Raw genomic sequence first — 13,122 nt, forward strand, 5'->3', positions numbered from 1 at the left:
CCTTCCTGAAAACTAATTAAGAAGGCAGCGTCGCTCTCCGCCTATCATCAGTACCAAAGTGTCTCCGGAGATCACATTTCACTCCACCTTTTTCCTTTGAATCCTTTCCTAACCAGCCATTTGAGATGTGTCTCTCACGCTCATCTTATCATTATCTCTAGCAATCACTCAGCTCTTACTGTAAATACAGAGCTGAAATCTCAGTCTATTCAAAGTAAAACAGGTAAAACAATCTCCCTGGATTTTTTTCCACTGCGAACGAATGTGCTTCGAATATTGTTGCTAGCTCGCGTTATCAACTCGAGACTGAAATTCTGATAAATCTGTCTCGTCGGTATCCTCCCACTCTGGAAAATCCATACTGCCTGGGCTTCTCCAACCCTCTGAGAGTGCACCAAGGTGCTCTCCAGCTATCACACAAATGAAATCCAAATGTAAGAGGAGAGAAGTGGTGAGTGGAAGCCAATGCTGCCCTGCTTGTCTTCCCCTTGGTGATAAGATTGTCTGCTGATAGGCCAGAAGTATGACGTAGGTGAGGGTTAAGGGGTTACAGTATTGGCTGTTTTGATAGTCCAGGTGCACAACACATCTGGGACTATCTAGGTCAATTAAAACTTTTCCTTTTAGTGTTGCCAACATTGGTTTTCGTCTGCTTGTCTCTTTCCCTCCCACAAACACGCACCCACATACGTCCCACACACCCGAACACACACACACACTGTTTCCACATGTCTATATTTTACTCCAGTAATTTCAGAGGTTAACGCCAGGTTAAGTGGTTGACCCTCAGGCTGGACCTTCGAACAGAAGGAGGGATAACATTTCTATTGATGGACCAAGGGTGAAAAAGGTCATACATGCATGTGTACTTGCAGGCACACACACATGAACTGCCCTCTCTCTGATAAGACCTGTTTATCCCATCCATCTCCTTTCATCATTGCCTCCTATCAACCATCCTGGTCCTGCTGCCACTATGATGTCCTATCACTGCCTGAGATAGCATCCCCGAAATCTGATGCTGTCTTTGCTCTTCAGGTCTTTAATTCATCTTTTTGTTTATTTTTTGAGGCGATAGAACATGGTGATACATCGGATAATCAGGAGTTGGTATGCTTCAGTAAAACCCTAACTGATCAGCTCTGATAGCAGGGTGGTCTCACCTTTGTTATGAGCGGCAGCACCCTCCCTCCTATACGTTTGAACTACACAGGCTTCTGTTATTTTATCTATGAATCACTTCAATAGAGCTGAATTATGCTGAGGTGGAATTTTTATCTACGCAGTCCAGGAGCCAAGAAAAATTCTAACCATCCCCAAATCAAATTAAAAGAAAAAACAGTTGGAGCCACGGTTTGACAAGAGCAAGGCGCCTTTCATTAGAATGAGATTGATGTGGAACGACTCGGAGGCTAAGTGCGGAACATTCACTCATACGTGCGATCATTTACACACGCGTACACACATAAATACGCACGCTGATATCATGGAAACAGTTGGTCAATGGCAACTGCCGGTGTTCTGTTGATGTCTATCATGAACGTCTGAACAATTCTTTCCTTTTTCAATATCCATCTTCACTTTCGACATAATTATCCATTTGACAAATGAAGTAGGCAAAAAAAAAAGCATGATTCCACTCTAATGCTGTTTTGGCTCCAATGGTGCAGCTAATAGAGAAAGGCTGGGCTGGCAGTACGATATGCACATCATACCATGGCCTTAACTACAATGTTTGTTTTCTAAAACTCTAAATTACTGGCCCTCCTCATCTCTGCATAAAAAAGACATTTATTTTTCTTTGTGCTACCTATATCTTTTTTCCGTCCAGAGCGCCTGTAACCAATCACTGCATTTGAACAGGAACCAAAAGAAGGTACTTAGGGGTCTTTGCAGAAAGAGGCTTAGGTCTATTTTACTGGTGTCAGGACCTCAGCAGAGCCTATTGAAACAGTTACCTCTGGAAAAGTAGCTATTGAAATGCTCCCTGGTGACCAGCTTGTGAAATAGCGGAACCTGAAATGGTATTGAAGTAGCAGACCTACTGTGCTCAGAGGGACGGCAAACGAGCAGTATAAAGCTTCCTTTATGAGTGCAAATCAGATCTAAGAGCTAATTGAACTCCTTTATCTTAAAAACACAAACAAATATTGGAATTTGTGGGGTCTAAGAGCTGCAGTAACTACAGATCAGCTCTCTGTCATCCACATGTTTCATCTCAGTGCAAATATTGAGACATCATGTGGTGCAGTCAAAGTCTATTTGAATGAGTTTTGACTGTGGTTTGAGCGGCATGACTAAGTACCACCATAATAGCCTGGATAACGATCAGGCCATTTTGTATTCTAGTAAGTCGATGTGGGTGTGCATATGTGTGTATATGCAGGTGTGTGTGTGTGTGTGTGTGTGTTTGTGTTGATAAATAAGAGCTCGTGCTGAGTGTGAGATTTGGCAGGCGTGAGGAGGGTTGTGTGGTTTGCCACTGCACAGTAATAAGACTGAGACATGTTGACAAGGGTGTCAGATGTCAGAGGGAGTTTGCTGGGAGCCCTCGTCCATTACCATCTGGATGATAGTGGTTTGGAAAGGTTGACAGCGCTCTACATCAATATTCCAATATCCAAGCACTGATGGAAAAACTCCAACCAGAGGCAGGCTGCTTAGCATACGGCTGAAATGTCAGACAAATGTCACCTTTAGAGCAACGGTGTGAGGAGGAGGATGCCAATGAGTAACTTTTAACTGGTGTGCGTGTTTAATAAAAGTGGGTGGTCTCGAGCTGTGAAGACAAAATCTGTGTTTAAACCGTGCTTCCAGCTCGTGACCTTGAGAGTTACTCTGCTGGACTGAATGTTATTTATTTGGACATCTTATACACACTCACAAATGACCATTAGGTGCCGTGTTTGATAAACAAACTGATTGGATTGCTTGTGTGAATGTGTGTGGTTTTTCTCCCTCGCTGTCCTCAAGGCCCCTCAGAACGAGACCAATTTACCTCAAGGACGTGGAAAATAGCTCCACGCTCGCACACTGCACACACACCGGCTAGAGTGCACTTATATAGCATACACCTTAGTCTATACACATACATAAACACACTCACGTAAGCACAAGCAAATACACTTTTCATGCTGCACTTGTTGACCCAGTCTCAGTCTCATTCAATTCAGTCTTTACTCACTCATCAGAGCTCCCAGGATTGGTTAAGGTTTCAGGATGTGCTTTGGGCCAATAGCAACCACACTGGATGGAATAGAATATTGTTATTTGCATACTGCCCCAAAAGTAACCCCGAAGCAGGAACTCAAGGATGAAGTCATATCATAGTTCAATCCAAAAACGTAGAGTATAGCAAAAGGCAAAACTCCTCTTATGAGACTTGTAAATTTTTTGTGTATGTGGTTATATTTCATTTCTCACTTTTATATTTTGTTCTCTTCTTTTTGATCTCTGTGTTTCTCCCCTAGGCGTATCTCAGGGAATCAGCTGAGGTATATCTCAGGTCACGCTCTCCAGGGTCTCCACAACCTCAAAGTTCTGTAAGTAACCTCCTCCTCTCTCCCTCCCTATCCCCACTCCTGTTCAGTCCACATCCCAGGTGGGTTGTTCCACTCCAGTCTTTCAGGGTGTGTGTGTGTGTGTGTGTGTGTGTGTGTGTGTGTGTGTGTGTGTGTGCGTGCTCTTGCCTTGAATAAAACACACAGGCCATGCATCATTAACTGCAGTTAAAGTTTATGGGCTGGGGGAGACCTGCCCTGCTTGCAGCTCCTTCATTCCCCAAATAAGCCTCGTTTCAATTGCAAGCAGCACACAGACATAGATGCACACACACATGCACACCCTCACAGGTGTAACGCAGGGACCTCCCAGTCACACCACCCACCGAGATTACTGTAAGTGACAAAAAAAAAAAACTTTAAAAAGCCACTCAAAGCTATTCTCTTGACACCCCATTTCTCATGGTGTATTCAGAGCCTTATGATCCATGGCCACCAACTGTTAGCGCGGCTGTGAAGTATTAAATCACAAAAATGTGCAAAGCAACCATAAAAACCATAGTACCTTACTACCTTCTGACTTGAGAGTGCGGCATCTAATGACTTGTGGCTATTACCTCTAGTGGGTGCAAGACAAGGGTATTAAGGAGGTTTTCATGAGCCTTGGCAACCAACTCAATTCCTTTTGGACCCGGGCTGAGAAAGGTTTGAGAAGCCCCTGCCGCAGAATATAAACCTAGCGAGATACCTGTGGTTTGTAATTTGAGGGAATGTGTGTGTGTGTGTGTGTGTGTGTGTGTGTGTGTGTGTGTGTGAGTGTGTGCTATAAGCATTCATGCTTGTAACATCCAAACTACCTTTGGACATTCTTTTTGACCTTCCTTCTTCAATATATCCGATAAAGTCAGTCTGTGTTAAACACAGATGGACCGCTGACCTCGACTAGGTTAGTCACTTTCTCTTTCATACACACTATACAGAACTACAGAGGAAAGGTTATGAACATAGAGAGCAGTGCAGAGAAACTCCACATGGGGAATTTCTTTGAAACAGGAAAAGACTCAACAGAGTACATTTATCATGGCATCATCATCATATTCCCCTGATCCTCTCAAACCTGCATTTTCTCCTCTAAAGCAATCATCATATCTAACGCTGAGGATTGTGGTGAAATAATATACGCTATGAAAGTTTGTGACACACACACACTGAGGTGTGTAAATACAAATCCTTCTCACATCTTGAGATATGATGCATTGTATTGTCAATATTTTAACCGTCACTTCTGGTCAGAAAAATGAATGCATTTTTGAAATTAAGAATGTGTCTTGTTCATGACAGAAAGGAAACCGAGATCCTTCCATACTCACAAAGACAGATATTTAACCATTGTTGTGACGTTATAGGGGTTCTCGCTGACAGACACACAAAGACTGACCACTGTGGCATCATAATGCCACAATAAAGGCTTAACGGCACCGCTGACAGCGACACACTGGAGACTGGTCACCATGAAAACTTTAAAGAAAAGAGGGAGAGAGAGACAGAAAGACGGGGAGGGAGAGGAGAGAGAGATAGCTATTGTTTGCTCCCCACTTCCTCCTCTCGTTTTGCTCCATTCTTCTGAGAATGACATCAGCAGCCCACCCAAGGAGCTTCTGTTTTTCTTTTCCCCTAACCTTCATTCTCTGCTTCTCTTCAAGCCTTTCCGTCTTGTGTCAGATTTCCCAGAATTATTTCTTCTGCCTGATGTGCCCTCGCACACAACACACAGACTCCATCACCTACAGACACACAGTCTTGATCTCTAACTTGGTAATCTGTGTGTGCCTTTCAGAATGCTACAAAACAACCAGCTGGAGAGACTTCCTGATGATGCTCCATGGGACCTACCCAACCTACTGTCCTTGTGAGTCTCTTATACACACACACACACACACACACACACACACACACACGCACTAATCACGGTACTCTACCTCATCTAGCAAGGAATGAAACATCCCCCGGCCACCCACCCACACATCTCAGCTCTAACCGCAATGCAGGTATAGAGTACCACTGACATATTACAGACCATTCCCCAAATGCCGGCTGCAACAGTTCGGCATTCAGTGCTGTACTGCCTGACGGTAGGAGTCACAGCCTGACTCTGTCAGTGCAGTTCATGGTAGCATCTGGAAGCCATGAGGGAAACAGCAGACACTGCAGGCCAGGGAGAGCATCTCCAATGAGCTGTGAAACAACCCCATTTTCCATCAATTCCCCCTCTCTTCCTCCTCCGCTCCTCTCGTCCGTTCTTCTCCCACCACCCACACCGCTATCCCCCTGGCTAATGAGAGTGTTTGGTGGCGTAATTGTCTCATCTGTGGGGTCAGTGTACATTTGTATATGTGTATGTGTGTGTGTGTGTGTGTGTGTGTGTGAGTCTGTGTGCATGTTTGGGCGGGTGCATGTGGACCACCTCATCTGTAATTCCTCACCCCTACCCGTCTCTCTCTCTCAACTCTGTACCGCACACGCACTCCACATCCCTGCTTTCCAAATTAATAATTCTTTGTAAATATCCATAGAGCCGTTTCCTTCATCACACAGACACACTCTAATTGCTGGAGTCGTAACACAGAAGGGGGCGTGCACATGGAGCTCCTCTACCACCTACAACGTTTTGCCGTCTGGTATAAAGCAGGCCTGCTCTCACTTAATACAGTCACCAAGCTTGCAAACACACACACACACACACACACACATACACACATACTGAACTCACAGCCAGGCACAAGAACTCAGCCTGTCTTTACACCTTACGCCTGCATAACAATTGTTTGTCATGTTGTTGTCTCTGTCTTCAGACTATGCATGTATGTGTGTGCACAAGTGTGTGGTCTTCTCTTAATTTCTCCAGTTAGACAATGTCTCACGGAATGAAACACACACACACACACACACACACACACACACACACACACACACAGTGCACACACAGAGCCAGTGTATAGAGACGTACCTTGTCATTACAGTAATGATAAGCTCAGTGCAGAGAGATTACTGGAAAGGCTTTGGAGAGTGAAGCTTGTCGGCGCCTCTCACTGACATAAAACACGCCAGGTAAAAAGAAAGAGACGCAGCACCTGAGTAAGCACATGGGTTTTAAATTGGTATAAATGTATAAAGGAGGCTTTCATCCAGAATAAATCATGACTTAATCTTGGACAAGAATCCTTTTGTCAGCAGAGAACTGAAACAGAGTCAAGAAATTTGTCTCACCGCCTGGAACAGGCTAATTACAACACACAGTGTGAATGCTGGTGTTTAGTTCGGTGCCATCAGCTGCAGACAGATGTGTTTTGGGTCCCAACCCACAGGTTAAGCAGCGTAGTCAGCACTGATGAGTTCCACAAGCCACATTAAATCAACACATCCCTGGTTTGTAGATGTGAATCAATGCAGTGAAACCCTTTCCTCCCAAGTTCCCAGTTTTTAAGCATCTACAGATTTAAATCTGCAGAGGGAGGTCAACAGATCTCCTGGATCATTTAAAAGAACTCTCTCTTTCTGTCTATTTCTCTCTCCTACGATCGTACCTCAGACTTTGATGTGACGGGCAGGAAATCGTTGCAGCTTTATTGGCTTCTGTGGAACATTCCTAGTTCTGTCTGGACCTTCTAGAGACCGGGCAGGTCCACCCAAAGGAGCAATTATTATTTTTGCCCTGGAGAACAAACGTGAGAGTTGAAGGGTCTTCCGCAGCTTTCATCCTGTGATTTGGGTCAAGGACAAACAATGTCCACAGTCGGAGCGCACAGGATGCACAAGGATGATGTTTTAGCACTGAAAAATGTGTGTTCACAGGAAGTAGAGAAGATGAGAACTTTTTGAAGCTGTTTGTGTGTGCATGCGCCCGTGCGCGCACACACACAGACACACACACATGTTCATGTGTATTTACATGAATGCTGGAGGGTGTCTGTGTGCCTGTGTGTGTGTGTGTGAGCATCTGCCAGTGTATACAGTTGCCTCTCCTGATGGAAAATTTCCCTGGGGAGAAAAGCCCAGAGTTCAGAGTTCAAGTTCAGATTTCACTTTGATGATGCTGTTTGTTTGGTGAAGCCTCTGAGGGGCGAGGAGGCTGAGAAGGAGCCGTAGCGCAAGAATCAAAGAACCTCGGTGGAAGATTGATAAGGGAGGATGTTTGAAAGACGAACAAGAGTTAAGGAGTGAGACGCAAAGGGGTTTTGCGGCACCGGGAGTGCATCAATGAAGATGTTAAGAAACAAAATGTGAGTGTGAGAGGAGCCGGAGGGAGGAAAAGGAGATTAATGAATGAGTGTGAAGGGCCAAAGAAAGAAGAATAGCAGGAGGAAGTGGTCTCAGCTTGTCAACTCTGCCCTGAGGGGATCATTCATCACTATGGACCGTGTGTTTGCATGTGTGCATTTACGTGGGGTGTATGTGTGTGTGTGTGTGTGTTACAGTCCACTCTCATTGCCTCTGGGGTGAAGACGCCAAGTGCGAGAGGGGACAATGTTTGTTAGGTTTTGTGCGGCTGAAGAGATGAAAGTACATGTGTGAGAGACTATGTGAATGTGCTCAGCCCTTGTCATAAATTCATTATCTGAAAGGAGTGGTGTTTGTGTCTGCGCGGTGGAAATGAACGAGGGAGGAACAGCTGAAGATGCATCTTTAACTTTTCCTCCCTTCTTTGGTCTCTCTCTTTTTCCAGACATTGACGGAAGAAGGCTTTTACGCAACGTAGATGAAGCGAAGTAGAATAAAAAACGGGCTCACCGCAAACGTTCCTACTCGCTTGTGTCTCTGTCGTCTTACATTTCATACATGTCTGTGCTAGCGGGGCTAGACATGGCTTATTTAGCATGGGAATAAATCATAATGAGACACCGTTAAGAAGTTGCAGCGAAGATGAAAGAAGGAGAATAAAGGACGAGTAATTCTCATAATAACCTTCCTGTAAGCCAAAGTGCTTCAATGCCCCAACGCACTAATGCACGCAAAAGCACTGATACACATGCACATAAGCAAACATACTGTGCTTAGACTGGGTAATTATCTCTCTAAGCTCAGTTCCTCTCACCCTGCAGGCGTCTTGATGCTAACCTCTTGTCTGAGGTTCCGGCTGGGACCTTCAGAGGGGTTCGCTCTCTCAGACACCTGTGGTTGGACGACAACTCCCTGACAGAGATCCCGGTGTCGGCCCTGGACTCCCTGCCTTCCCTGCAGGCCATGACGCTGGCCCTCAACCAGATCACACACATCCCAGATTACGCTTTCACCAACCTCTCCGCCCTTGTCGTACTGTAAGTGACATCTTGATTTGTTTACATAAAACTCTCCTGAGCCTGGGTTTCTCAACTTACCAGAGAAATTATTTGTTCCGCTGACTTAGAACAGGGCGGAGATGATTGTAGCGTGGAAACGTTTTTTCAGGGAGTAATTTCTGATTTGTTGAAAAATATTTGTGGCCTTTCTCCAGGCATCTCCATAACAACCAGATCCAGAGCATGGGCGCGAGATGTTTTGAAGGTTTACACAGTCTGGAGACACTGTGAGTATCTCTCTCACACACACACACGCACACACACACACTTACATATAATCACACGCACATACTTTTTGGACAATGGTTACTGTTATAAATTACATGTTAGACACTTTCGCAATCTTGCAATCCTACACACACACACAAACACACACATGCATGCACCCTGAAATGATTTCATAGGCCGAAATGAGTACCTCCTCTGTTTCCCCAAACATTAGCACAGGCTTTGTGATGACAAAGTATCAGCAAGTATCAACATTCATCCAGTGTGGTAGTGTTTACAACAATCACAAAACCTTAGAATAACCCTAAGAAGACATATGAAGAACTCACTGATCTATAACCTCAAAAAGGTAATAAAACCAAGAGCCATTAATTTGTTCAAATCCTGTGTCTAACTACAGCTCTGCTTCTCTTTTGTGTATAAAAGTGTTTGGCAATGCCTGGAACATTTGAAATTAATATGTTTTTATATTTCATATGTAGCGAGTGTTAAAAATAATGAAGTGTAATGCTAAATCGTAAAGTCATAATGATTAATGTCCTGGTAATTTCAGCAGGTGCTTGAACGTTTTTCAAAACCACAACCAACAAATCAGTGGTAGGAATGGGAGAATGAAAAGTTCGTCTTTGATTACCTTGAATTAACATCAACGGATTCCTCTGTGTTTTGTAAAAGTAATTGCTAAGCAGCGCCGAGGTCAAATATGGCTCAGCATGGCTAAAAGAGAGCTGTTTGAGAGTACGTGCCGTAGCTCTGATGGCTCGATCCTAACCACACACCATTGTGGAAACCACAGGAAACTGACAGAGTCTTATGAAAGGGGTGACGAAAGAAAGTGAGAGAAAGTGAGACAGTGCAACGGTGTCTCCTGCAAAATTCATGGTGGTCTGATGAAAAAAAAAACGATTCTGGCATGCTGCTTAACAACCTGTTGAAGTGTAAAAATAACTATGCGTACCTTTTATGAGCATGTGTGTGGGCACATGCATGTGTTTGCAGATAAGCAAGTACTTCTGCCTGTGGACTCGTAAGCATATGGCCAACTTAACAGTCAACTTAAAAGCTATTATCCATGCTGGGAAATGTGAGGGAACGAGGGTGTAAGTCGGGGAAGCCGTGGTTAAGGGGATGAAGGAAAACCAGAGAATGAGGAAAAAGAGGGATGGAGCGCTCCAGACCAGAATAGTTTGTGTTAAAGTGTTTGGGTCGTCAGAGGTGGGGAGGGACAGATGATTCAGCGGGATAAGATGACAGGTGTCACTGACGTGGGGATTGCGCTGGTATGAGGGGTTAATCTCTCACAGCGGCCTCGCTTATGAGAAATACGAGAGACCATCTGCATCACCAGCACCCTCCCCCGCCCCTGGTGTGCATTATAAAATCATTACTATGAAGAACTGTCCAGGCGACTGCTGGAAAACACAACAGCATACGCAAACAAGACACGGCAGATCCAGAGACTGACGAATATCTCACAAACAGCCACTGAAAAACACACATACCTATCAGTGCTTCATCAAAAGCACTTTTGGTACTTTAAAGGAAGAAAAACAAATGCCTTCAAGTATGAGTTATTGCTTTTAAATATCCTTTGACCCGAATGGCTGAGAATCTTCAAATACAGTACATACGTATGTGTCTTAATATAGCTGCATGCACAAATTCACACTAGACACTTCCCCCATGCATATCAACGTTACTTGCTTTTATACAGACAAGAAATACAGTAAGATCCCTTTTCCTGCCACCTGCGTCCGAGCCGTGTCAACCATAGCGAGAGTTGTTTTGATACAGTGTTTCCTAGGAAACTAATCAGACACAGACCTAAATAATCAGGTCAGAGCAGCAAAGGTTAAAGGTCACATCCAGACTTCACACTCTACAGCTGTCTGCCTCTTGGAGTGGAGAGGAAATGGCTACGCATACATATGCAATCAGACAGAGAATATTGCATATGGATGAATTATGATTTCCTTTGCGGGGATATGAAACCTCCATCGTATATAAATATATTTAATCATGATTGTTTATCTTCTCTGTTTCTCCATCTTTTCTCAGGGATTTAAACTACAATGATCTGCAGGAGTTTCCGGTGGCCATCAGGACTCTGAGTAAGCTTCAGGAACTGTGAGTACACGCACGCACGCACACACATGGCCTACACGAAAACACACCTGCCTGACATGACTATCATGGTTGCGTTATCCGGAGTAATCCCGTTAAGTGATTTTAATGTGGCACTCGGATACAATCTCTCTCGCCCTAAGCAGGTGCTGGCTACACACCCACGCTCCCGCTCGCCTGCACACACACACAGACGCACACGCACGCACACACAAACCGTGTTTTCCCTCAGCTTCAGCAGATGTTCCGCAGCGTGCATATGTGTCACAGATACAGCGTATGTGTGTGTGTTTACATCTCATGTATCCAAAAATGTTTTTCAGCTGTGCAATGGCAGGTGCAACATGAGGACATATGACTTGCCTCTCACTCACAAACACACTCTGTGGCTCCTCACACACACACACACACTGCATGCACGCACACACAGATGCAATCAGAAACATACTGATAGACTAACAGTGCGTTTTTATATTTGCAGGGGCTTCCATAACAACAATATCAAAGCTATCCCTGAGAGGGCCTTTGTGGGAAACCCTCAGCTTCAAACCATGTGAGCTTAATGCTTGTTCTTAATGCTACAACGTGCACATATTAAGTGAACACATCATTGCTATTTCATGTCAACATTATGTGCCATACAACTAATTTCAAAAACATGTTAATCTGATAATGTCCATGACAAAAATCTCCCTTTTTCTTGCAGTCATTTCTATGAGAACCCCATCCAGTTTGTGGGAAAATCCGCTTTCCAGTTCTTACCTAAGTTGCACACACTGTAAGTATGCGGTCAGCAGAAACCATTCCAGTGAGCTAGCCCAAACACTGTTTAAATCATCCTCTGTCCCTTGCAGTGAGAGTTGAGTGGACATGTGTAATGGCCTACTGAATGATGTTGTGTTAGCGTATTGCTGTGCTGCGTGCTGATGTGGTAAGAGAGAGAGTGTGTTGTAAGAACATGTTGAATGGTGTGACTTATGATGTCTAGAGAGACAGCCAAAACAGCCTGTGTTGATGTTGGAGGAAAAGTTTGATGGCTGAAATGAGCTGTTAGACAAGGTCTGCGTGCACATGCATGGGTGTCTGAGTGAGAGAGCGACGGAGAGAAAGAGAGAAGGAAAAAGAGAGGGTTCTCTGACAGATTTTTCTTTGCGTTCTGACTGCAGTTCCCTGAACGGAGCGACCCAGATTCGAGAGTTTCCTGATCTGAAAGGAACCACCAGCCTGGAAATTTTGTGAGTGTCTGTCTCCCTTATGCCCCTACACACACCATCAGCAAAACTTACGCAGAGTATTACTTTATGGACTTGCAAGAAGACATTGAGGTCGAAATGCAGTGATACAATACTAATACAAGCCGACATACATGTGAGGAAAAGAGTAAAGAGAGATAAGAAGAAGGAGGGAGACCCACACAGTGAAAGCCAAGAGAGAATATGTGTGTTTTAGGAAAAGAACAAGAGACTCAGAAAAAGGGATAGGGAGGGGTAGGTTAGTTATGCCAGCAAGTGACAGGTTTGGCGAACCTTTACAGCTCCCTGTCTGACCAAGTTAGACTCACAGAACTGGGGGATCCTTTCGCTTGCTTGCACTTCAACAATGATCAGAGGATTCACTTTTTTTTTCTATAGGACGTTGACCCGGGCTGGTCTCTCAGCTCTCCCTCTGGATCTATGTGAGCAGCTGCCTCGCCTCAGAGTGCTGTGAGTACACACACACACACAAACCGGGGAGGGGGGAGAGAGTATGAGGTACAAAACTGATACACAAAACCCAACTGCGGAGAGTTGTGCCCCCAAGCAATCATTCGTACAGTCACTTCGCTATGAAATCCAATCACCACCCCCCGCACAAAAATCATTGTTCTACTATATCGCCTTGCTCACAGAGCCGACTGTTCACCCAAATAATCCTGTCACCCCCATAATTTCCCA

General features: G+C 44.6%; 2 protein-coding genes across 2 annotated transcripts in view; one reads left to right on the forward strand and one right to left on the reverse strand.

Annotated features, from left to right (window-relative positions):
• Positions 1 to 12,863, reverse strand: part of LOC146984725 (uncharacterized) — a 51,226-nt gene extending 38,363 nt beyond the window's left edge. The window contains exon 1 of the mRNA XM_085782140.1: positions 12,750 to 12,863. The gene's annotated coding sequence lies outside the window, so the exon portion shown is untranslated. The remainder of the gene's footprint in view (positions 1 to 12,749) is intronic.
• lgr6 (leucine-rich repeat containing G protein-coupled receptor 6) overlaps positions 1 to 13,122 on the forward strand; it is a 38,710-nt gene that overhangs the window by 19,688 nt on the left and 5,900 nt on the right. Inside the window, exons 3-11 of the mRNA XM_085782131.1 lie at positions 3,471 to 3,542; positions 5,338 to 5,409; positions 8,600 to 8,815; positions 8,992 to 9,063; positions 11,123 to 11,191; positions 11,670 to 11,741; positions 11,895 to 11,966; positions 12,355 to 12,423; positions 12,820 to 12,891. Coding sequence (XP_085638257.1) covers positions 3,471 to 3,542; positions 5,338 to 5,409; positions 8,600 to 8,815; positions 8,992 to 9,063; positions 11,123 to 11,191; positions 11,670 to 11,741; positions 11,895 to 11,966; positions 12,355 to 12,423; positions 12,820 to 12,891 — 786 coding nt within the window. The remainder of the gene's footprint in view (positions 1 to 3,470; positions 3,543 to 5,337; positions 5,410 to 8,599; positions 8,816 to 8,991; positions 9,064 to 11,122; positions 11,192 to 11,669; positions 11,742 to 11,894; positions 11,967 to 12,354; positions 12,424 to 12,819; positions 12,892 to 13,122) is intronic.

Source organism: Trachurus japonicus, chromosome 7 (assembly GCF_045865225.1).
Source record: "Trachurus japonicus isolate A0001 chromosome 7, Traja_1.0".
In the NCBI taxonomy this organism is placed as follows: domain Eukaryota; kingdom Metazoa; phylum Chordata; class Actinopteri; order Carangiformes; family Carangidae; genus Trachurus; species Trachurus japonicus.